The sequence below is a fragment of the Tachysurus fulvidraco genome, chromosome 20, assembly GCF_022655615.1.
Source record: "Tachysurus fulvidraco isolate hzauxx_2018 chromosome 20, HZAU_PFXX_2.0, whole genome shotgun sequence".
Classification (NCBI taxonomy): Eukaryota; Metazoa; Chordata; class Actinopteri; order Siluriformes; family Bagridae; genus Tachysurus; species Tachysurus fulvidraco.
Window position 1 is genome coordinate 6,921,524 of NC_062537.1, and position 25,342 is coordinate 6,946,865.

The 25,342-nt window shown below is 36.2% G+C and overlaps 1 protein-coding gene across 1 annotated transcript; it reads right to left on the bottom strand.

Annotated features, from left to right (window-relative positions):
• Window positions 1-781: 781 nt before the first annotated feature.
• stc1l (stanniocalcin 1, like) lies at window positions 782-6,788 on the bottom strand. Its single transcript, XM_027139410.2, has 4 exons — window positions 6,627-6,788; window positions 6,352-6,494; window positions 6,035-6,246; window positions 782-1,301 (listed from the first exon to the last, which is right to left on the bottom strand). Exons 1-4 carry the CDS (start codon window positions 6,736-6,738, stop codon window positions 983-985), a joined length of 786 nt encoding a protein of 261 aa, XP_026995211.1. The 5' UTR covers window positions 6,739-6,788; the 3' UTR covers window positions 782-982.
• Window positions 6,789-25,342: the final 18,554 nt, after the last annotated feature.

The window sequence follows — 25,342 nt, forward strand, 5'->3', positions numbered from 1 at the left end:
AGTGAAAAAAAGAAAGAGTTCAAATGAATATAAGTGAACACAGACAAATTAATCTTATTCTTTGTGTCATAAATTCTGCTGATCAGGCAAAGAAAAAACATGATAAGAATACATGTTTAAGTTCAAGAAAAATATGTAAAAAAAATAACTAGGTTATGGGAGAAAATCAAGAATGATTTCTTACAAATGTCAACCCCAATGAACACCTTGAATTGAGCACCAACTCAGACATCTGTACCCAACATTTTGTAACTGAATGGGCACAATCCGCATACCCACAGTCCAAAATTAGAAAAGTGAAGGCTGTTTTAGCAAACGGGGTAATCGTTGGTTTTGGTATGGAAGGATCAATAATCACCTGTCCACATAATTCTTCTGCTGTAGCTCTTCATGTGTTAAATATGATTATACTAATGAACTAGTACTAGAAAAAAGAATAGAGATTTATGATACAATTTGTAAAAATAATGGTAAACTGAATTAGGTACGGAATTAATGATAGACCAAACAATGTCTAGCAATACAGCATGACCAAAGCACATGTATTGCAAGGGAAACGGGGAAATTTGTGTAATAAGTGATAAAATGTGAAATATGTAAATGATACTAAAGTATACCAAAGTATAGATAATGCAAATAAACAACCTATGACAACCTATGTTGCTGTGAGACCACCATATAACACCAGATAACATTGTTTAAATAAATATTAAATAATTTGTACAAATTAAGCAGAGTAGTTCAAATATTTTAAGTGTCAGAAACCACATAAGCAAGTATGTTCGACATTATTTGTTTATTTAAAGGAAGTGCATGATATTACAAACTGCTATATGCAAGATGCTAAAATATAGTCAGAGGTTTCTATAACTTTTTTTTTTTTATGTGGTGCAGCACTTATAAAGAAATATTTTGGATACCATATATGTCATGGCTGATTGACTATATTTGTGCTAGGTAAAAAAAAAACTTCGGAATTATTTCATTTTAATAGGTTTAGCATCTTGGTGTTCAGTGTCTCTTCTTCAACTGAGCGTTTCCTGGCAAAGAGGTGATTTGGTTCCCTGTTGTGCAAATCAGGTTGGATCTTGAACAGAGGTGCTCCCATGGGCCAGCGGAAGCCCTCCAGGCCTTCCATACCAGCAGTACTATGACCAAAGTCCTGGGGACAGGGCTTCTTTTGCAACAGTTGAAAGAGTGTGAGCATTTCAGGGCCAATCCTACCCACTAGCCCAGAGCGGACCACTTCAACTGTCTCCTCATCACAGTCCAAAAGGCTTTGCAGCAGTGTGCTGTAGTACCTATAATGCATAGAGCTGAGAGCTGAGTATTTATTCCATCCAATCATTTTACAATATTTGTAGCATATTTCAAGGTAAAATAAAAAAGCCTGTAAATAATTTTCAAAAATAACATGTTTAATGTTTGTTCTTTGTGAGCTAGGTTCATAAAATAAAAATAAAATCAATTTCATGAGAAAAAAATAGCTTCACCAGCTCTAAACATGAAAATGTGTTTTCTAAATATAAAAATTAACAATTTACAATTGAGAATATTGAGAATATGGCCTAGAAGTATATACAACGAATATCAGATATTCAAGAAGAAAAACAACAATGAGAAAAACAACAACAGTTTTGAATCCATTTGAAATACCTAGTGTCCAAGCATGAAGGCTATGTGAAATTCCTCCTGAAATCTGATTGGCTGAAAGCAGCCATTATTTGGAAATAATTAAGCAGGGATAAGCAGATTGTGTCTTTTAGTAATCATGATCCTTTGCAGATGTCCTCAGAGCTTAGAACATCTCTTTTAAATCAGTTTATCTCCACATCACCAATCATTAATTCCAGAACAATCAGCTACTCTATGTAAGTCCTCCAACTCCATGACCTTAAAATTATTTTATGTATGGTGGACATATTGTTTACAAATGCCAACATGCTTTTAATAGTTTTTGAGGTTCATACTACGATACCACCAAAAGATGGGCCAAAATTCCAAAGGCTATTATCACAAATTGAAGCATACATATTTAGATATGATATTAGGCACCGAAAGGCAAATTTAGAATGGAATATAACATGTTAAATCAACAAAAAAAGAACTGATTTTATTAATCAAAAATTTTTTATTGTACTTGATGTTCTTAATAATTATTGAGCTTCACAATCTTTGAGTAGTTTGAAACTTTGAAACCAAGTTAATGGAGGATGCAAAAACAGTAGTATTAATTTATAAAAATAGGTTTTGTATAGTATGCAAATTAGCTAGATATTGGGTGGCGATAAACCCTATGAATATAAATAGGGATAGGGTGCCCAGTGGCCAGTTTGATTGAGACTTCATATAGGCACTATAGGTGACTCCCTGAAACTACCATTCAATTTTCATGAAAATATATTAAAATGGAAATACCTGCTAAATAAAAATATACTTTTTAATGTTGACCATGTTTATTTTTTTAAGTAATTAGGGAATATAACAAGCCATCATGCATGTTGTATACAACATGCATACAAGTTGCTTTCTTTCTGACAGAGAAAGGATGCTAGTTGTTGGCTTGTGTCTTATTTAAATATGTGACCAGGTAAGCAAAACTCTGATTTGTGCTGTCAAGGCACCATAGGAGTACAGTAATGGAGTCTTTCCTGTCCACCTTGTGAGGATGAGACATGCAGAGGAGGGTAGAAAAAAATAATGTGATTGATATCCTGCTGTATGTTTTTCATGCTCAGAGAAGGAAGATGATAAAGCAGAATGGAGCCGTACTCTAGGTTCTCATTTGTCAGTGGCTAGGTTAACAAAAATTTAGATATATGAAAAGAGTATTCCATCACAATTTAGTAGTGAGGACTTCATGAATTTCTTCACTGAAAAAAAATTGTAAACATCAGGAATACAACTGTGGATGTTCAGCCACTGACCACATCTCGTTATCTAATCTCACCTAAAGCTCCACAAGTTAGAATATAAGGGTTTACAAGTATAGGACAAGAAGAGCTATATAAACCTATCACTACAGCTAAGTATGTTAGACATGTATGTTAGACCCTTTTCCAACCAAATTACAAAAATAAGTGTTCCATACAGCTGGAGAACTTCTCCTGAATATTACTAAGTCCTCTTTATCTTAAGGTCACGTCCCTAATCCCTTCAAGTTGGCAGTTATCAAGCATCTTATTAAGAAACCTAATCTAGATCCTTACAAATTATCAAATGACAGACCCATTTCAAATCTTCCATTAATGTCTAAAATATTAGAAAAGTTTGTGTCTGTTCAATTATGCTCCTTCTTACAGAAGAACTGTATTTTTGAAGCTTTTAAGCCTGGTTTCAGGCCCCATAATCACACAGAAACTGTGCTAGTTAAAATTACAAATGACCTGAAACAAATGATGCATCCTGAGCAGCTGCATCACTGTCTGGTTTGGGAACTGCACTGTCTTGGATTGCAAGACTCTACAGCAGACAGTGAGGACAGCTGAGAAGATAATCAGCATCTCTCTTCCCTCCATCATGGACATTCATAACATATGCCACATCTGCAAAGCCAACAGCATTGTGAATGATCCCATATTTCTCACACACCTGCTTTACCCACCTGCCATCTGGAAAAAGGTACCATATCATTCAGGCCAGAACAGAACTACAACGGCAGATCAACTACAACGAACACACATACACACTCAACTGTGTGAACTACACTGACTGTATAAATCAATCACTCACTAAATTGATGTTTTTGCATACAACATTTCAAAATCTCATGAAACTGCTACTGGTACATAAGTTTGTATATGTTACAAATGCTCTGGTTGCACAATGTACTTTATAATATACAGTATGCACACTGAACAGTTCTATTTTGTGTTGTCTGTTTACACTGTCTTTTGCCTCACATAGCTAAGGACGAGTCAGCATACAGAGAGAAGTAGAGTAGGTTGCCTACGTTGCACTATATGTGGCTAGGACTTAAGTCCTTAGCCCCATGTTGTTTTATGTACTTATGTATGTATTTTTATGTAGCACCATGATCCTGGAGAAACATTTTATTTTCTGTGTACTACATCAGCTATATATAGTTGAAATGACAATAAAAGAGTGCTGCATTCAACACTATACTGTATACTGTGGATGTTCAGCCACTGACCACATCTCGTTATCTAATCTCATGTGTATACTGACATTCTCCTAGATCGGTTAAAAAATTTGTTCATTAGGACATCTATTTTACTAATATACAGTACATTCTTCTCTTAAGAAACATTATCAGAAGGCATGGGATTAACTGCCATTGTTATGCTGACGGTACCCAGATATATATCTCATTAAAACCAGATGAAATATCTAAATTAGGCTAGGATAACTGAGTTATACAAGATATAAATGACTGGATGACATAAGTTTCTATTATTAAATTCTGATAAGACAGAGATATTACTTATTAGTCCAAAAACCAGTTCATGGAAACTTTCGCAATTCAAGGTACTGTACATTTAGAAGGGTGTAACATACCTGGGTTTTATAATAGACAGCAACTTAGAAATTGCCAAAATTGCCATTGTTTCTTACCTTCTCTGTATCTGATGTAGAGAAGCTAGTTCATGCATTCACGATCTCCAGAGTATTATAACGCATTACTAGGTGGTAATACTGTATCTTCAATAAACAAGCAAGTTAGTCCAAATGTAGCCACCAAAGTTCTTACCAGGTCAATTAAATATGAACATATAAGCACAATTTTATTATCCCTACACTGGCTACCTGTTAAGTTTAGAATAGATTATAAACTGCTGCAACTTACATACAAGGCTCTAAAGGGTTTAACTGCCATGCACATAACCAGTCTTTTCACATTCTATCACAAAATTTTGGACTTCTATTAGTTACAAGAATTTTTACAAGTTACAAGAAAATCTAGTAAAGGCTTTTAAATCTAGGTAGAACATTTTAGTATAACCTTGTGCTTCAGAACATCTGATCAAATGGACATCTAGTGCTTGTGAACAGCAGCAACGCTAATTCCTGCCCACTTGCTTCTCTTTTTCTGCCCATACTGTTATAGCGATGGTTCCAGATGTGTTCTGCTTCATGAATATTTCAGACCTTTAAAGAAAAGAGGCCAACCACATGAGGATCTCAAGGCATCTAGAGATGTACCAGCTCCAGTTGAACAGGGCTACAATTTACTGGAAATGTTAAAAAACTCTGTTGGGCATGACTCTCATTCTTATTAAGATGACAGTTGGGTTAATGATTTCTTTACGCCATTGTCTATCATGATTCGGAACTTCGGAACTAAAGAAGCCAAATCCTTGAGACTCACTACTGTGAGATAAATGTATTACTTTGTCCTTTGGTTAATATGTAATATATTTTTGATGGTTTGCATTGCCTAATGTATTAATGTGTTCATTGTTTGTTATTTGTGAATGCTAATTTACGCATGAATTCATTTTGCAAATGCTGCAAAAACATTTGATTGTTTTAAGTGTATTTAATACATGCATAGTGTAGCTGTTTTGCTTGATTAGCTAAAGTATTTTTAACAGTAGCAGTAATGGAATTATTTATGTTGTATAAATTAACACAAATAATTTAATATGAATCTTGCAATAAATATTATTTTTTTAAGTTTTTTAATCTAAACTTTTTAAACACATAAATACATTCAAGAAGTGTAAAACCAAACTTAAAACCAAATTTTTTATATACTGATTCAGCAATGAATCACAATTTTTCCCTAATTTCATTATATATAATCCATCAGTTTTATGGGTTTGTGATAAAGGCCATACATTCTACATTGTAGAATGAATTGCATTCAATTCTAGTAAGGTCATTGTAAATTACCAATTTTATTTAATCTCAGCACCAGTTATTTCAACCGACATTATATTATCATCCATTTAAATGGGATGCCAGGCTATCATAAGACTTAAAATAAATCAATATTTGTGCTTGTGCTATGTTGAAAAAACATCCTTGAAGAATACTGATCAGATATATTGACAAATTTGATAAGATTTACCTGTTTGGAAAATGTCTGGGCACCTGCACCACTTCTCCAATGGCATCACCGTTTGAGCGGGCTACTCCACAGATGTCCAGTTTTTTGTAACATTCCTCTTGCACATCAGTAATCATTTTCTGGAAGGTGCCACAGCGTCGGATGGTCTGAAAAATCTTGGCGGTGACACCATTGGCAATGCACTTGATGCTCTCCTTGACAAAGGTCTTACCCTATATATGAGATTCAAATTATTTTGTCATTACTTTTCTCATATATTTAATGATCAAATTATTATATGTTTTTACTCATACAAGATCACTTGTTTTATTTTTTACCTCTGTGTTAAAAACTGCTGCTGCATGGAGAAAGATGTTACAGATGTCATGCATACCATCAGTGTCACAGGTAGAATTTTCCAGGCAAGAGAATGTGCTACAACCTACTTGTGGAGCATTGTTCAGACAGCGGACCACTTCAGCTAGATCATATAAAACGATAGCTTAAACACTTTTTAACAATATAAATAAAATATTCTAGTAAATCTAGTAATCTCTGTAAGCAAACTGAGCAAAATTTATTACACATTTTGGAAACTCGATGGAATACTTACTTGGACTGTTGGCTGCAAAACGAGTTTTTCTTATTGTGGGTGCATGCTGTTCTCTTTCAAAGGCAGATAAAGCTGATGCAAGAAATATCAGGAAACCAATTCTTAGGAGCATGTTTGTACCTCTGGACAAATGTGTTTCTTCCTACTAATTATTTTTCTATTTAAGGCTAGAAGGAAAACCACTGATATATATAGTTTGCTAGTTTTAGATTAACAGGTCATTAATTCCTAATCCGGTTACCTGTTTATTCAGAGATAAGTATCTCACTGGTGGTTCAAAACTGAACAGATCCAAAAACTTTCCACAGTCTTATAAATATTCATGTCTTAAATCAATCTCTTGTAGTTTCCGCTGAGTCCAATACGTCTGTTGTGCCTACATTTTGCCCAATTGTCCCTTTTCAGGTCTTCCTGATTAATGCTTTCACTACACGACATTCGATACAGCTACAAACAAAACACTAATCTTTAGATATATTTATGGGTTGAGTTCAGAAGAATATGTAAATTTACTTTCCAAGTGAAGATTGTTTAAATAGGTTAACGGAACAATTCCATTCCTAGTGCATCCCCTCAGGCTAACAATGTCCCAGATAGTGGCAGGAATGCTTTTCAACAGCCTCTGATTTTACAAGAATGAAAAGCCTACCCCATGGAATAATTTGTTCTTTTATGTCTGATAGGGTATGATTCAAGTTTTCAATTCAAGTTTATTTGTATAGCGCTTTTTACAACAGACATTGTCTCAAAGCAGCTTTACAGAACATAAACATAGAGCAGACGGTAAACATAATTAATGATAAATTAAATAACAAATAATAAAAGTAAAAGAACTGACAGAATAAAAGTTCTAGATTATTATTAGATATATATAGTTCACAATGTGTATGTATTTATCCCCCTATGAGCAAGTCTGAGGTGACTCAGGTAGCAGTGGCAAGGAAAAACTCCCTTAGATGGTAAAGGAAGAAACCTTGAGAGGAACCCGGACTCAAGAGGGAACTCATCCTCATATGGGTGACACTGGGGGTGTGATTGTAATATACAGTCAGTTAAATGTTGTATTGGTGTAAGGATCATGGACTTCGGATCTCCTTAGGATCACAGAGTCTAACTGGAGATGTCTCAGGATTCTTAGAGTCTGCCTCGGCTCAGTGGACGTCCAAAGGCTTTGTCCCACAAAGGACGTTGGGAGCTGGTACAGTGTCTGGATGCCACGGGATGGGTACAAAGAGAGAAACAGTGGAAAGGGATTAACATATCTGCTGTTCATAAAAATGTGGAGGACTGATGTACTAGTGCTTGATACTATAGGATGTATTATGTGTACGCCTGACTAAAGAGATGAGTTTTTAATCTACGTTTAAACTTGGAAAGTGTGTCTGAGCCCCGAACACTATCAGGAAGACTATTCCAAAGTTTGGGAGCTAGATAAGAAAACACTCTACCACCTTTAGTAGACTTAGATATTCTGGGAACTACCAAAAGTCCTGAGTTTTGTGATCTCAGAGATTGTAACGTGTTAGAAGACTAGTTAGATACATGGGAGCTAAACCATTAAGAGCCTTGTACGTAAGTAGCAGCAGTTTATAATCAATTCTAAACTTAACAGGTAGCCAGTGTAGAGATGATAAAATTGGAGTTATATGGTCATACTTTCTTGTCCTAGTGAGAACTCCGGCAGCTGCATTTTGGACTAACTGTAACCTATTTATTAAGGATGCAGGACAACCACCTAGTAATGCATTACAATAGTCCAGTCTAGAGGTCATGAATGCATGGACTAGCTTCTCAGCATCAGATATAGACAGGATGTTTCTCAGCTTGGCAATATTTCTAAGGTGGAAGAAGGCTGTTTTGGTAGTATGATTATATGATTATGATAATATGATTTTTAAAAGACAAGTTGATGTCTAATATAACAGCGAGGTCTTTCACTGTCGAGCTACTACTAACAGTACATCCCTCTAAATGGAAGTTAAATTGTGAGAGTTTCTGTGCACTGGTTTTTGGACCTATGAGTAGTATTTCTGTCTTAACGGAGTTTAACAATAGAAAGTTGCAGCTCATCCAGTCTTTTATCTCTCTAAGGCATTGAGTTAATTTGGACACTGTGGCTATCTGGTATCTGGTTTTGATGAGATATATAACTGTGTGTCGTCAGCATAACAATGGAAACTAATGTCTTCTAATAATGTTCCCTAATGGAAGCATGTATATAGAGAAAAGCAGAGGTCCTAGAACTGATCCTTGAGGGACCCCATAATTAACTGGTAATAAACTGGAGGATTCACCATTTAATTCTACAAAATGGTATCGGTCAGACAGGTAGGATCTAAACCAACTTAAAGCCTGACCATGAATACCTGTGTAATTTTGTAAGCAATCTAGAAGAATGTTGTTGTCTATAGTGTCAAATGCAGCACTAAGGTCAAGTAGAACTAATAGTGACATACAGTCTTGGTCCGAAGCTAAGAACAAGTCGTTTGTAACTTTAACAAGTGCAGTTTCTGTGCTATGATGGGGCCTGAAGCCTGACTGAAACTCTTCAAGGATGTTGCTCTCCTGTAAGAAGGAGCTCAGTTGAACAGACACAACCTTTTCACAACGGTATGATAAGCCTTTTTATAAATATGAACTTCATTATTCCACTAGTAGTCATATGATGTATATCAAATAGGATAAGTATGGTTAGCATTTTGTATTTTATGACATGATATCCTTTACATTCTCCAAAACCCAAAAAATATAGTTATGTTATGTTATGGTGGCGTTATAAGCTTATTCTTATTCTCTTGCATACTTATTAATAGTGCTTGCAAAGCATCATTATTGTTATTCTGCATACTTATTATAAATGGTGCTTGCAAAGCATCATTATTATTATTATTATTATTATTATTATTATTATTATTATTATTAATGTGCTTGCTAAAGCACATTCTTATTCTCTTGCATACTTATTATTATGCTTGCTAAAGCACATTCTTATTCTCTTGGATACTTATTATTATTATTATTATTATTATTATTATTATTATTATTATTATTATTATTATTATTATTATTATTATTATTATTATTATTAATGTGCTTGCAAAGCACATTCTATTTCTCACTCACTCATTTTCTACCGCTTTATCCGAACTACCTCAGGTCACGGGGAGCCTGTGCCTATCTCAGGCGTCATCGGGCATCGAGGCAGGATACACCCTGGATGGAGTACATTCTTATTCTCTTGCATACTTATTATTATTATTATTATTATTATTATTATTATTATTATTATTATTATTATTATTATTATTATTATTATTATTATTATTATTATTATTATTAATGTGCTTGCAAAGCACATTCTTATTCTCTTGCATACATATTATTATTATTATTATTATTATTATTATTATTATTATTATTATTATTATTATTATTAATGTGCTTGCTAAAGCACATTCTTATTCTCTTGCATACATATTATTATTATTAATGTGCTTTTTAAAGCACATTCTTATTCTCTTGCATACTTATTATTATTATTATTATTTTTATTATTATTATTATTATTATTATTATTATTATTATTATTATTATTATTCCGGACACTTTTTCGGCATGTAACTTGTCCCGCAGCTTTTGTCCTAGACCCATAAATGAGGTGTCAAATCGACCGGCTCATTGAGGAGAGGTGTGCTATAGAATTTATAAGCGATCAGAATTCCAGAATTCCCAGTATGGAAGCTCAAAGGGGTGTTTTTTCCCCATAGACTTGAATGGGGAATCTCTCTGTAGATGTGCTAACATCCAAAAGAGGGCAGCAGACACCAGTGAATCTGTGTAAAGGTCTTGAATTAAAGCTTGTTGCTATATTTCACAGTGGGCTTCAGTTTCATTTCATATATATATATTATATATATGAAATATATTATAATATATAGATATTGTCTGATCGCCCCCTATTTTCATGATTTTCGTTTGATTCGTTAGGCCCTGGACTACAAATCTGACGGCTCAGTGTATTTTTTTAAGCCTTTGAGAGCCGAAAACATAGGACGGAAGTGCTGTGTGTTTCGGTCAGAAACGCATTTTGGATTAAAGCGTTTTGGATTAAAAGGCTTACATATTCCAGTTCCTTAGACTCTTGGGGTTTTTTTTACAAGCATTTGTTTTGGAAAATATTACCCCAGTGAAGAAAGGTAAGCACCGCCTATTTCCGGTGACTATCAACTTGGATTAAATTAGTATGATGGCTATAAATCATATTATGCTTTGTGTGTGGGCTTAATAAAATCCCGAGAGTCTAAGCTTTCAAACAATATAACATTTAACCGTGTATTTAATGCTTAAAACTAGTGTTGGCGTGCCTTGGACAGCACGGCGGTCACATATGTTGTTGTTTCTGCCATTTGTATAACTTTTTGTTGTTTTCAACTATCAGTGTAGTTTTTATAATTTTTTATTTCACTTTAAACTAATGTCCTTTTAAGAACAGCAACGGCTCTTTTAAGAGCCACCCATTAATTAAAATTAAGCGCATTTTTTTTTTGTCTCCTCACATTACATAATTATTTTTTGACATGATATGACATGTATATCACAAAGAATGATAAGAATGACTTTAATATAATAAAGCTTGGGTATTGTCAGAGGCAAATAATATTATTATTATTATTCTTAGACAAAAATTTATTTAAAAAAATGGTTCGAGCCACATGCCGCAAATTCGGATATGTCAGCCACTTTGAGCTTCCGTACCGAGAATGCCGGAATTCCGATCGCTTTGAAAAATAGGCATCCTGGTCACGCCACATGACGTCACATGACGTCACGTGATGTCACGTGAAAATAAAAAATTTGCACAACATGGACATGTGACATATCAAAACACTCAGCACATTGAGGGGAACAGCCCCACGGGTATTATGGTCACGTCACATGCTCATGTCCGCTCACCTCCAAAAGTATTGGCACCCTAGCGGTCCAGCAGCTTTCACAATCTTTCTGTCCACTCGCCTCCAAAATGCACCCGGCCTTTGCGAATACTTGCACTGTCAAAGCCAAAATCAAAGTTTGTCGCGACGAACTTTACAAATCTAGTTATGTTGGCTATGTAGAAGCCAACATTCTGATTTCCATTATAAGCTTATTATTATGTTGGCTATGTAGAAGCCAACAATCTGATTTCCGTTATAAGCTTATTATTATTATTATTATTATTATTATTATTATTATTATAATTATTATTATTATTATTATTATTATTATGTTGGCTTTGTAGAAGCCAAGGCGTTCGAGCCACATGCACCAAATTCGAATATGTCGTAGACCCTGGTCTGAAGTTTGTTGCTTCTATTTGTCTAAGCGATCGGAATTCCGGCATTCCCGGTACGGAAGCTCGAAGTGGCATTTTTTCCCATAGACTTCCATTATAAACTTTTGAGGTTTGTAACTCGGCAAGTTTTCGAGCGATTTACACCGAACTCGGACAGGTTCTTTAGGACCTTATCCAGACGAAGTTTTTATTTCGGAGTTCAGACGGAATTTTCGGTTTTCCCGTAGTCGACGATCGAACATCCCATAGACTTGAATGGGGAATTCCGAAAAGTCCTCTAAGCTCTCACACACAATACATCCAACATTAAGAATTGCATGTACTGTTCTATGTAGTATAATAAGTAATGACTGCAGTATTGACATGAAATGTCCAAACCCTCAGTAGCCATTTTTTGCCAAAAGTATTGGCACCCCACCGGGTATTCTGGTGACGTCACTCGACACCACATGACGTCACATGTAGCCCCGCCCCAAAACAAGCACAATGAGGGAAACTGCCCCACGGGTATTATAGTCACGTCACGTGACGTCACGTATAGCCCCGCCCCAAAACCAGCGAAATCAAAAATTTGCACAGCATGGACATGTGACATATCAAAACACTCAGCACATTGAGGGGAACTGCCCCACGGGTATTCTGGTCACGTCACGTGACGTCACGTGTAGCCCCGCCCCCAAAACAAGCGAAATCAAAAATTTGCACAACATGGACATGTGACATATCAAAACACTCAGCACAATGAGGGGAACTGCCCCACGGGTATTCTGGTCACGTCACGTGACGTCACGTGTAGCCCCGCCACCAAAACAAGCTAAATTAAAAATTTGCACAACATGGACATGTGACATATCAAAACACTCAGCACAATGAGGGGAACTGCCCCACGGGTATTCTGGTCATGTGACGTCACGTGTAGCCCCGCCCCCAAAACAAGCAAAAAAAAAATTGCACAACATGGACATGTGACATATCAAAACACTCAGCACATTGAGGGGAACTGCCTCACGGGTATTCTGGTCACGTCACGTGACGTCACGTGTAGCCCCGTCCCCAAAACAAGGAAAATCAAAAAATTTGCACAACATGGACATGTGACATATCAAAACACTCAGCACAATGAGGGGAACTGCCCCACGGGTATTCTGGTCATGTCATGTGATGTCACGTGACGTCACGTGAGGTCACGTGAAAATTTAAAATTTGCACAACATGGACATGTGACATATCAAAACACTCAGCACAATGAGGGGAACTGCCCCACGGGTATTCCGGTCACGTCACGTTACGTCACGTGTAGCCCCGCCCCCAAAACAAGCGAAATCAAAAGTTTGCACAACATGGACATGTGACATTTCAAAACACTCAGCACATTGAGGAGAACTGCCCCACGGTTATCTGGTCACGTCACGTGACGTCAGGTGTAGCCCCGCCCCCAAAACAAGCAAAATAAAAAATTTGCACAACATGGACATGTGACATATCAAAACACTCAGCACAATCAGGGGAACTACCTCACGGGTAATCGGATCACCTCACATGGTCATGTCTGCTCACCTCCAAAAGTCTTGGCACCCTAGCGTTCCAGTAGCTTTCACAATCTTTCCGTCCACTCGCTTCAAAAATGCACCAGCCTTTGCGAATACTTGCACCGTCAATGCCAACATCAAAGTTCGTCGCGACGAACTTTACAAATCTAGTTATTATTATTATTCTTAGACAAAAATTTATTTAAAAAAAAATGCGGCCTAGGGCGTTCGAGGCACATGCACCAATTTTGGATATGTCGTTGACACTGGTCTGAAGTTTGTTGCTTCTATTTTTCTAAGCGATCGGACTTCCGGCATTCCCGGTCCGGAAGCTCAAATTGGCCTTTTTTCCCATAGACTTCCATTATAAACTTTTGAGGTTTATAACCCTTTATCATAGCTGAAGGAAGAACAATATGATTGCAGATAAAAAACAAGCAAAAATGACACACAAGCATAATCATGCAAAGGACGGCATATATTAGTTCTGTGAAACAAAATAAAACCAACGTTACTCACCTATCGAGAAGGGAAAAAGCGACCTCTGTGACAAGTAAAGTTGGCCACATATTCACAGATTGGAGTTTCCTGAGTCAATAACTCCTGAGCTAAACGCTGTTGCTAGCAAAACACGGTTGTAGCTGCCTCTCTACATTACTCTACATTGCATCATAGTAGATGTGGCTTGTAATTGTTCTTAAATTAAGTCCAAGGCGTTTGATGGATCAAAACGCTGTTAATGATACACTAAAAAACACTGGGTTGTTTTTTCAACCCAAATGCTGGGTTGAGACCACTTGGTAGGACTTTGAGTTGTTTTAACCCAAGTTTGGTTTGAAAATTGTCTTGAGCTATAGAAGCGTTTTGTGTAGTAACAGCGTTTAGCTCAGGAGGACTCGGGAAACTCCAATCTGTGAATATGCGGCCAACTTCCCGCTCCTTACTATATTAACATGGGTTCTACTTCTTGCCTTATTGTAAGCCTTTCTTCGCTTTCTTTCTTTGTTTTTATCCTCCATGTCAATGTTAAAACCGTTTTCTGTTTTTTGTTTATTTTTCAGCCCTACTGAAGCATTTCTCAAAAATCTAGACCTACTTTTAAATCCCTACCTTTAACTCAGAGTCAGTCAATTTAAAGTTGATAAAACTAACTCATTTCAGCTGTTTTGTAACCGAACACTACCCAATGTTCATCATTTTTATATACTTCTTGGCCTCTTCTGCAGAAATAAAGTCTTTTTCCACCCTCATATATGTGATCTGCAGAAGAGCCGGAAAGAAAAGACCATAACGAACCCCTTCCAGGCTGCACAGTTGCTTCCTGACCGCAAAGGCGGCTCGATCCCGGGGAAACTTGGCCGTGTAGTCGGGGAAAACGGACAACTTGTTCACTAGACCCCATTCCAACTAAATTACTGAAAGAAGTGTTACATAAAGCTGGTGAGCCTATTCTTAATATTATTAACTCCTCGTTATCTTTAGGTTACGACTCTAAGTCTTTCAAGTTGGCCACTCATCAAAAACCTAAATGAACTATCAAATTACAGACCTATTTCACACCTTCTGTTTATGTCTAAAATGCTTGAAAATGTTGTGTCTGTTCAACTGAGCTCCTTCTACAGGAGAACAATATCCTCAAAGAGTTTCAGTCAGGCTTCAGGCCCCATTATAGCACAGAAACTGCACTTGTGAAAGTCACAAATGACTTGTTCTCAGCTTCAGACGTAGACTGTATGACACTATTAGTTCTACTTGACCTTAGTGCTGCATTCGACACTATAGATCACAACATTCTAGATCGCTTACAAAATTACACCGGTATTCATGGACAGGCTTTAAGTTGGTTTAGATCCTACCTGTCTGACCGATACCATTTTGTCGAATTAAATGGTGAATCCTCCAGTTTATTACCAGTTAATCATGTGCTTCCTCAAGGATCAGTTCTAGGACCTCTGCTTTTCTCGATATACATGCTTCCATTAGGGAACAACATTAGAAGACATGGGATTAGTTTCCACTGCTATGCTGACGATACACAGTTATATATCTCATCAAAACCAGATGACTTAGCCAAAGTGTCCAAATTAACTCAATGCCTTAGAGAGATAAAAGCCAGTATGAGCTGCAACGTTCTGTTGTTCTGATAAGACAGAAATCCTACTTATAGGTCCAAAAATCAGTACACAGAAACTCTCACAATTTAACTTCCATTTAGAGGGATGTTCTGTAACTAGTAGCTCGACAGTGAAAGACCTGGGTGTTATATTAGACAGCGATTTGTCTTTTGAAAATCTTATCGCCCATACTACAAAAACAGCCTTCTTCCACGTTAGAAATATTGCCAAGCTGAGAAACATCATGTCTGTATCTGATGCTGAGAAACTAGTTCATGCATTCATGACCTCTGGACTGGACTATTGTAATGCGTTACTATGTGGCTGTCCTGCATCTTTAAAAAATAGGCTTCAATTAGTCCAAAATGCAGCTGCCAGAGTTCTCACCAGGACAAGAAAATATGACCATATAACCCCAATTTTATCACCTCTACACTGTTAAGTTTAGAATTGATTTCAATTAATGGTTCTTAATGGTTTAGCTCTCATGTATCTAACTAGGCTTCTTAACACGTTACAATCATTCACGCTCTCTGAGATTACAATACTCAGGACTTCTGGTAGTTCCCAGAATATCTAAGTCCACTAAAGGTGGTAGAGCCTTTTCTTATTTAGCTCCCAAACTTTGGAATAGTGTTCCTGATAGTGTTCGGGGCTCAGACACACGTTCCCAGTTCAAAAGCAGATTAAAAACTCATCTCTTTAGTCAGTTGTATACACACACAATACATCCCATAAAAGTATGCACCATTACATTAGACTTGCACATTTTTATGAACAAAAGATATTTAATCCCTCTACACTGCTTTTCTCTCTAGCCATCCCGAGGCATCCAGACATTGTACCAGCTCCGATCGTCTTCCGTGCGATGAAGATTTTGGACCTCCACTGACTCTATGAGAATCCTGAGACATCTACAGATCTACCAGCTCCAGTTGGACTCTATGATACCAAAAGGAGATCTGAACTCCATGTGATCTTTACAACAATTCAACATTTGTTTGACTGTATGTGTGTAATCACATATGAGGATGGGTTCCCCTTTGAGTCTGGTTACTACCAAGGTTTGTTCCTTACCAATTTAATGGTTTTTCATGAAATCTTATATAAGCACACATCTGATAAGCTTGAAAAGGGCTGTTTCACCTTGTTTCCATGAATCATGATAGAACACATTGTGTTAATCATTTTAATGCAATCATAGGTATCAGCATGTGTTTTGAGTGAAAGGCCAATATGTTGATAAAGACATGATTTGTACTCGAAAATCTGATGATTTGTGTGTACTATGATCATTTTAATGCAGTCATAGGTGTTTTGAGTGAATCCCTGCATGCATGTCCAAAAGTGCTTCTCAGGAGCTGAAATGCCGTTTGCCGCAGTCTCAGCGCTCTAGCGCCTTCCTTTAATGTTTTTTCGTTAAATCTTATATAAGCACACATCTGACAGGCATGAAAAAGGCTGTTTCACCTTGTTCCTATGAAATATGAATGATCACAGTGTGTTTCTGTCAGAAATCTCTGAAAAACGCTTTTTTACATTATTTTATTTGAGATAATATAAAATATAACAGTTCATATTAAAGGCCAATATGTTGATAAAAGACATGATTTGTACTCGAAAATCTGATGATTTGTGTGTACTATGATCATTTTAATGCAGTCATAGGTGTTTTGAGTGAATCCCTGCATGCATGTCCAAAAGTGCTTCTCAGGAGCTGAAATGCCGTTTGCCGCAGTCTCAGCGCTCTAGCGCCTTCCTTTAATGTTTTTTCGTTAAATCTTATATAAGCACACATCTGACAGGCTTGAAAAAGGCTGTTTCACCTTGTTCCTATGAAATATGAATGATCACAGTGTGTTTCTGTCAGAAATCTCTGAAAAACGCTTTTTTACATTATTTTATTTGAGATAATATAAAATATAATAGTTCATATTAAAGGCCAATATGTTGATAAAAGACATGATTTGTACTCGAAAATCTGATGATTTGTGTGTACTATGATCATTTTAATGCAGTCAAAGGTGTTTTGAGTGAATCCCTGCATGCATGTCCAAAAGTGCTTCTCAGGAGCTGAAATGCCGTTTGCTGCAGTCTCAGTGCTCTAGCGCCTTCCTTTAATGTTTTTTCGTTAAATCTTATATAAGCACACATCTGACAAGCTTGAAAAGGGCAGATTCACCTTGTTTCCATGAATCATGGTAGATCACATTGTGTTTATGTCAGAAATCTCGGATAAAACCTTTTTTACATTATTTTATTTGATATAAAATATAATAGTTCATATCAAAGGCCAATATGTTGATAAAGACATGATTTATACTCGAAAATCTGATGATTTGTGTGTGCTATGATCATTTTAATGCAGTCATAGGTAACAGCATGTATTGAGTGAATCCCTGCATGCATGTCCAAAATTGCTTCTCAGTAGCTGAAATGCCGTTTGCCGCAGTCTCAGCGCTCAAGCGCCTTCCTTGAATGTTTTTTCGTTAAATCTTATATAAGCACACATCTGACAGGCTTGAAAAAGGCTGTTTTACCTTGTTACTATGATCATTTTAATGCAGTCATAGGTATCAGCATGTGTTTTGAGTGAATCCCTGCATGCATGTCCAAAAGTGCTTCTCAGGAGCTGAAATGCCGTTTGCTGCAGTCTCAGTGCTCTAGCGCCTTCCTTTAATGTTTTTTCGTTAAATCTTATATAAGCACACATCTGACAGGCTTGAAAAAGGCTGTTTTACTCTGTTACTATGATCATTTTAATGCAGTCATAGGTATCAGCATGTGTTTTGAGTGAATCCCTGCATGCATGTCCAAAAGTGCTTCTCAGGAGCTGAAATGCCGTTTGCCGCAGTCTCAGCGCTCTAGCGCCTTCCTTTAATGTTTTTCGTTAAATCTTATATAAGCACACATCTGACAGGCTTGAAAAAGGCTGTTTCACCTTGTTTCTATGAAATATGAATGATCACAGTGTGTTTCTGTCAGAAATCTCTGACAAACGCTTTTTTACATTATTTTGTTTGAGTTAATATAAAATATAATAGTTCATATTAAAGGCCAATATGATGATAAAGACATGATTTATACTCGAAAATCTGATGATTTGTGTTGCTATGATCATTTTAATGCAATCATAGGTATCAGCATGTGTTTTGAGTGAAAGGCCAATATGTTGATAAAGACATGATTTGTACTCGAAAATCTGATGATTTGTGTGTACTATGATCATTTTAATGCAGTCATAGGTGTTTTGAGTGAATCCCTGCATGCATGTCCAAAAGTGCTTCTCAGGAGCTGAAATGCCGTTTGCTGCAGTCTCAGTGCTCTAGCGCCTTCCTTTAATGTTTTTCGTTAAATCTTATTTAAGCACACATCTGACAGGCTTGAAAAAGGCTGTTTCACCTTGTTTCTATGAAATATGATTGATCACAGTGTGTTTCTGTCAGAAATCTCGGAAAAACGCTTTTTTACATTATTTTGTTTGAGTTAATATAAAATATAATAGTTCATATTAAAGGCCAATATGATGATAAAGACATGATTTATACTCGAAAATCTGATGATTTGTGTTGCTATGATCATTTTAATGCAATCATAGGTATCAGCATGTGTTTTGAGTGAAAGGCCAATATGTTGATAAAGACATGATTTGTACTCGAAAATCTGATGATTTGTGTGTACTATGATCATTTTAATGCAGTCATAGGTGTTTTGAGTGAATCCCTGCATGCATGTCCAAAAGTGCTTCTCAGGAGCTAAAATGCCGTTTGCTGCAGTCTCAGTGCTCTAGCGCCTTCCTTTAATGTTTTTCGTTAAATCTTATTTAAGCACACATCTGACAGGCTTGAAAAAGGCTGTTTCACCTTGTTTCTATGAAATATGATTGATCACAGTGTGTTTCTGTCAGAAATCTCGGAAAAACGCTTTTTTACATTATTTTGTTTGAGTTAATATAAAATATAATAGTTCATATTAAAGGCCAATATGATGATAAAGACATGATTTATACTCGAAAATCTGATGATTTGTGTTGCTATGATCATTTTAATGCAATCATAGGTATCAGCATGTGTTTTGAGTGAAAGGCCAATATGTTGATAAAGACATGATTTGTACTCGAAAATCTGATGATTTGTGTGTACTATGATCATTTTAATGCAGTCATAGGTGTTTTGAGTGAATCCCTGCATGCATGTCCAAAAGTGCTTCTCAGGAGCTGAAATGCCGTTTGCCGCAGTCTCAGCGCTCTAGCGCCTTCCTTTAATGTTTTTTCGTTAAATCTTATATAAGCACACATCTTACAGGCTTGAAAAAGGCTGTTTCACCTTGTTCCTATGAAATATGAATGATCACAGTGTGTTTCTGTCAGAAATCTCTGAAAAACGCTTTTTTACATTATTTTATTTGAGATAATATAAAATATAATAGTTCATATTAAAGGCCAATATGTTGATAAAAGACATGATTTGTACTCGAAAATCTGATGATTTGTGTGTACTATGATCATTTTAATGCAGTCAAAGGTGTTTTGAGTGAATCCCTGCATGCATGTCCAAAAGTGCTTCTCAGGAGCTGAAATGCCGTTTGCTGCAGTCTCAGTGCTCTAGCGCCTTCCTTTAATGTTTTTTCGTTAAATCTTATATAAGCACACATCTGACAGGCTGTTTCACCTTGTTTCTATGAAATATGATTGATCACAGTGTGTTTCTGTCAGAAATCTCGGAAAAACACTTTTTTACATTATTTTATTTGAGTTAATATAAAATATAATAGTTCATATTAAAGGCCAATATGATGATAAAGACATGATTTATACTTGAAAATCTGATGATTTGTGTGTACTATGATCATTTTAATGCAGTCATAGGTATCAGCATGTGTTTTGAGTGAATCCCTGCATGCATGTCCAAAAGTGCTTCTCAGGAGCTGAAATGCCGTTTGCCGCAGTCTCAGCGCTCTAGCGCCTTCCTTTAATGTTTTTTCGTTAAATCTTATATAAGCACACATCTGACAGGCTTGAAAAAGGCTGTTTCACCTTGTTACTATGATCATTTTAATGCAGTCATAGGTATCAGCATGTGTTTTGAGTGAATCCCTGCATGCATGTCCAAAAGTGCTTCTCAGGAGCTAAAATGCCGCTTGCTGCAGTCTCAGTGCTCTAGCGCCTTCCTTTAATGTTTTTCGTTAAATCTTATATAAGCACACATCTGACAGGCTTGAAAAAGGCTGTTTCACCTTGTTACTATGATCATTTTAATGCAGTCATAGGTATCAGCATGTGTTTTGAGTGAATCCCTGCATGCATGTCCAAAAGTGCTTCTCAGGAGCTGAAATGCCGTTTGCCGCAGTCTCAGCGCTCTAGCGCCTTCCTTTAATGTTTTTTCGTTAAATCTTATATAAGCACACATCTGACAGGCTTGAAAAAGGCTGTTTCACCTTGTTTCTATGAAATATGAATGATCACAGTGTGTTTCTGTCAGAAATCTCTGACAAACGCTTTTTTACATTATTTTGTTTGAGTTAATATAAAATATAATAGTTCATATTAAAGGCCAATATGATGATAAAGACATGATTTATACTCGAAAATCTGATGATTTGTGTTGCTATGATCATTTTAATGCAATCATAGGTATCAGCATGTGTTTTGAGTGAAAGGCCAATATGTTGATAAAGACATGATTTGTACTCGAAAATCTGATGATTTGTGTGTACTATGATCATTTTAATGCAGTCATAGGTGTTTTGAGTGAATCCCTGCATGCATGTCCAAAAGTGCTTCTCAGGAGCTGAAATGCCGTTTGCCGCAGTCTCAGCGCTCTAGCGCCTTCCTTTAATGTTTTTTCGTTAAATCTTATATAAGCACACATCTTACAGGCTTGAAAAAGGCTGTTTCACCTTGTTCCTATGAAATATGAATGATCACAGTGTGTTTCTGTCAGAAATCTCTGAAAAACGCTTTTTTACATTATTTTATTTGAGATAATATAAAATATAATAGTTCATATTAAAGGCCAATATGTTGATAAAAGACATGATTTGTACTCGAAAATCTGATGATTTGTGTGTACTATGATCATTTTAATGCAGTCAAAGGTGTTTTGAGTGAATCCCTGCATGCATGTCCAAAAGTGCTTCTCAGGAGCTGAAATGCCGTTTGCTGCAGTCTCAGTGCTCTAGCGCCTTCCTTTAATGTTTTTTCGTTAAATCTTATATAAGCACACATCTGACAGGCTGTTTCACCTTGTTTCTATGAAATATGATTGATCACAGTGTGTTTCTGTCAGAAATCTCGGAAAAACACTTTTTTACATTATTTTATTTGAGTTAATATAAAATATAATAGTTCATATTAAAGGCCAATATGATGATAAAGACATGATTTATACTTGAAAATCTGATGATTTGTGTGTACTATGATCATTTTAATGCAGTCATAGGTATCAGCATGTGTTTTGAGTGAATCCCTGCATGCATGTCCAAAAGTGCTTCTCAGGAGCTGAAATGCCGTTTGCCGCAGTCTCAGCGCTCTAGCGCCTTCCTTTAATGTTTTTTCGTTAAATCTTATATAAGCACACATCTGACAGGCTTGAAAAAGGCTGTTTCACCTTGTTACTATGATCATTTTAATGCAGTCATAGGTATCAGCATGTGTTTTGAGTGAATCCCTGCATGCATGTCCAAAAGTGCTTCTCAGGAGCTAAAATGCCGCTTGCTGCAGTCTCAGTGCTCTAGCGCCTTCCTTTAATGTTTTTCGTTAAATCTTATATAAGCACACATCTGACAGGCTTGAAAAAGGCTGTTTCACCTTGTTACTATGATCATTTTAATGCAGTCATAGGTATCAGCATGTGTTTTGAGTGAATCCCTGCATGCATGTCCAAAAGTGCTTCTCAGGAGCTGAAATGCCGTTTGCCGCAGTCTCAGCGCTCTAGCGCCTTCCTTTAATGTTTTTTCGTTAAATCTTATATAAGCACACATCTGACAGGCTTGAAAAAGGCTGTTTCACCTTGTTTCTATGAAATATGAATGATCACAGTGTGTTTCTGTCAGAAATCTCTGACAAACGCTTTTTTACATTATTTTGTTTGAGTTAATATAAAATATAATAGTTCATATTAAAGGCCAATATGATGATAAAGACATGATTTATACTCGAAAATCTGATGATTTGTGTTGCTATGATCATTTTAATGCAATCATAGGTATCAGCATGTGTTTTGAGTGAAAGGCCAATATGTTGATAAAGACATGATTTGTACTCGAAAATCTGATGATTTGTGTGTACTATGATCATTTTAATGCAGTCATAGGTGTTTTGAGTGAATCCCTGCATGCATGTCCAAAAGTGCTTCTCAGGAGCTGAAATGCCGTTTGCTGCAGTCTCAGTGCTCTAGCGCCTTCCTTTAATGTTTTTCGTTAAATCTTATTTAAGCACACATCTGACAGGCTTGAAAAAGGCTGTTTCACCTTGTTTCTATGAAATATGATTGATCACAGTGTGTTTCTGTCAGAAATCTCGGAAAAACGCTTTTTTACATTATTTTGTTTGAGTTAATATAAAATATAATAGTTCATATTAAAGGCCAATATGATGATAAAGACATGATTTATACTCGAAAATCTGATGATTTGTGTTGCTATGATCATTTTAATGCAATCATAGGTATCAGCATGTGTTTTGAGTGAAAGGCCAATATGTTGATAAAGACATGATTTGTACTCGAAAATCTGATGATTTGTGTGTACTATGATCATTTTAATGCAGTCATAGGTGTTTTGAGTGAATCCCTGCATGCATGTCCAAAAGTGCTTCTCAGGAGCTGAAATGCCGTTTGCTGCAGTCTCAGTGCTCTAGCGCCTTCCTTTAATGTTTTTCGTTAAATCTTATTTAAGCACACATCTGACAGGCTTGAAAAAGGCTGTTTCACCTTGTTTCTATGAAATATGATTGATCACAGTGTGTTTCTGTCAGAAATCTCGGAAAAACGCTTTTTTACATTATTTTGTTTGAGTTAATATAAAATATAATAGTTCATATTAAAGGCCAATATGATGATAAAGACATGATTTATACTCGAAAATCTGATGATTTGTGTTGCTATGATCATTTTAATGCAATCATAGGTATCAGCATGTGTTTTGAGTGAAAGGCCAATATGTTGATAAAGACATGATTTGTACTCGAAAATCTGATGATTTGTGTGTACTATGATCATTTTAATGCAGTCATAGGTGTTTTGAGTGAATCCCTGCATGCATGTCCAAAAGTGCTTCTCAGGAGCTAAAATGCCGTTTGCTGCAGTCTCAGTGCTCTAGCGCCTTCCTTTAATGTTTTTCGTTAAATCTTATTTAAGCACACATCTGACAGGCTTGAAAAAGGCTGTTTCACCTTGTTTCTATGAAATATGATTGATCACAGTGTGTTTCTGTCAGAAATCTCGGAAAAACGCTTTTTTACATTATTTTGTTTGAGTTAATATAAAATATAATAGTTCATATTAAAGGCCAATATGATGATAAAGACATGATTTATACTCGAAAATCTGATGATTTGTGTTGCTATGATCATTTTAATGCAATCATAGGTATCAGCATGTGTTTTGAGTGAAAGGCCAATATGTTGATAAAGACATGATTTGTACTCGAAAATCTGATGATTTGTGTGTACTATGATCATTTTAATGCAGTCATAGGTGTTTTGAGTGAATCCCTGCATGCATGTCCAAAAGTGCTTCTCAGGAGCTGAAATGCCGTTTGCCGCAGTCTCAGCGCTCTAGCGCCTTCCTTTAATGTTTTTTCGTTAAATCTTATATAAGCACACATCTTACAGGCTTGAAAAAGGCTGTTTCACCTTGTTCCTATGAAATATGAATGATCACAGTGTGTTTCTGTCAGAAATCTCTGAAAAACGCTTTTTTACATTATTTTATTTGAGATAATATAAAATATAATAGTTCATATTAAAGGCCAATATGTTGATAAAAGACATGATTTGTACTCGAAAATCTGATGATTTGTGTGTACTATGATCATTTTAATGCAGTCAAAGGTGTTTTGAGTGAATCCCTGCATGCATGTCCAAAAGTGCTTCTCAGGAGCTGAAATGCCGTTTGCTGCAGTCTCAGTGCTCTAGCGCCTTCCTTTAATGTTTTTTCGTTAAATCTTATATAAGCACACATCTGACAGGCTGTTTCACCTTGTTTCTATGAAATATGATTGATCACAGTGTGTTTCTGTCAGAAATCTCGGAAAAACACTTTTTTACATTATTTTATTTGAGTTAATATAAAATATAATAGTTCATATTAAAGGCCAATATGATGATAAAGACATGATTTATACTTGAAAATCTGATGATTTGTGTGTACTATGATCATTTTAATGCAGTCATAGGTATCAGCATGTGTTTTGAGTGAATCCCTGCATGCATGTCCAAAAGTGCTTCTCAGGAGCTGAAATGCCGTTTGCCGCAGTCTCAGCGCTCTAGCGCCTTCCTTTAATGTTTTTTCGTTAAATCTTATATAAGCACACATCTGACAGGCTTGAAAAGGCTGTTTCACCTTGTTACTATGATCATTTTAATGCAGTCATAGGTATCAGCATGTGTTTTGAGTGAATCCCTGCATGCATGTCCAAAAGTGCTTCTCAGGAGCTAAAATGCCGCTTGCTGCAGTCTCAGTGCTCTAGCGCCTTCCTTTAATGTTTTTCGTTAAATCTTATATAAGCACACATCTGACA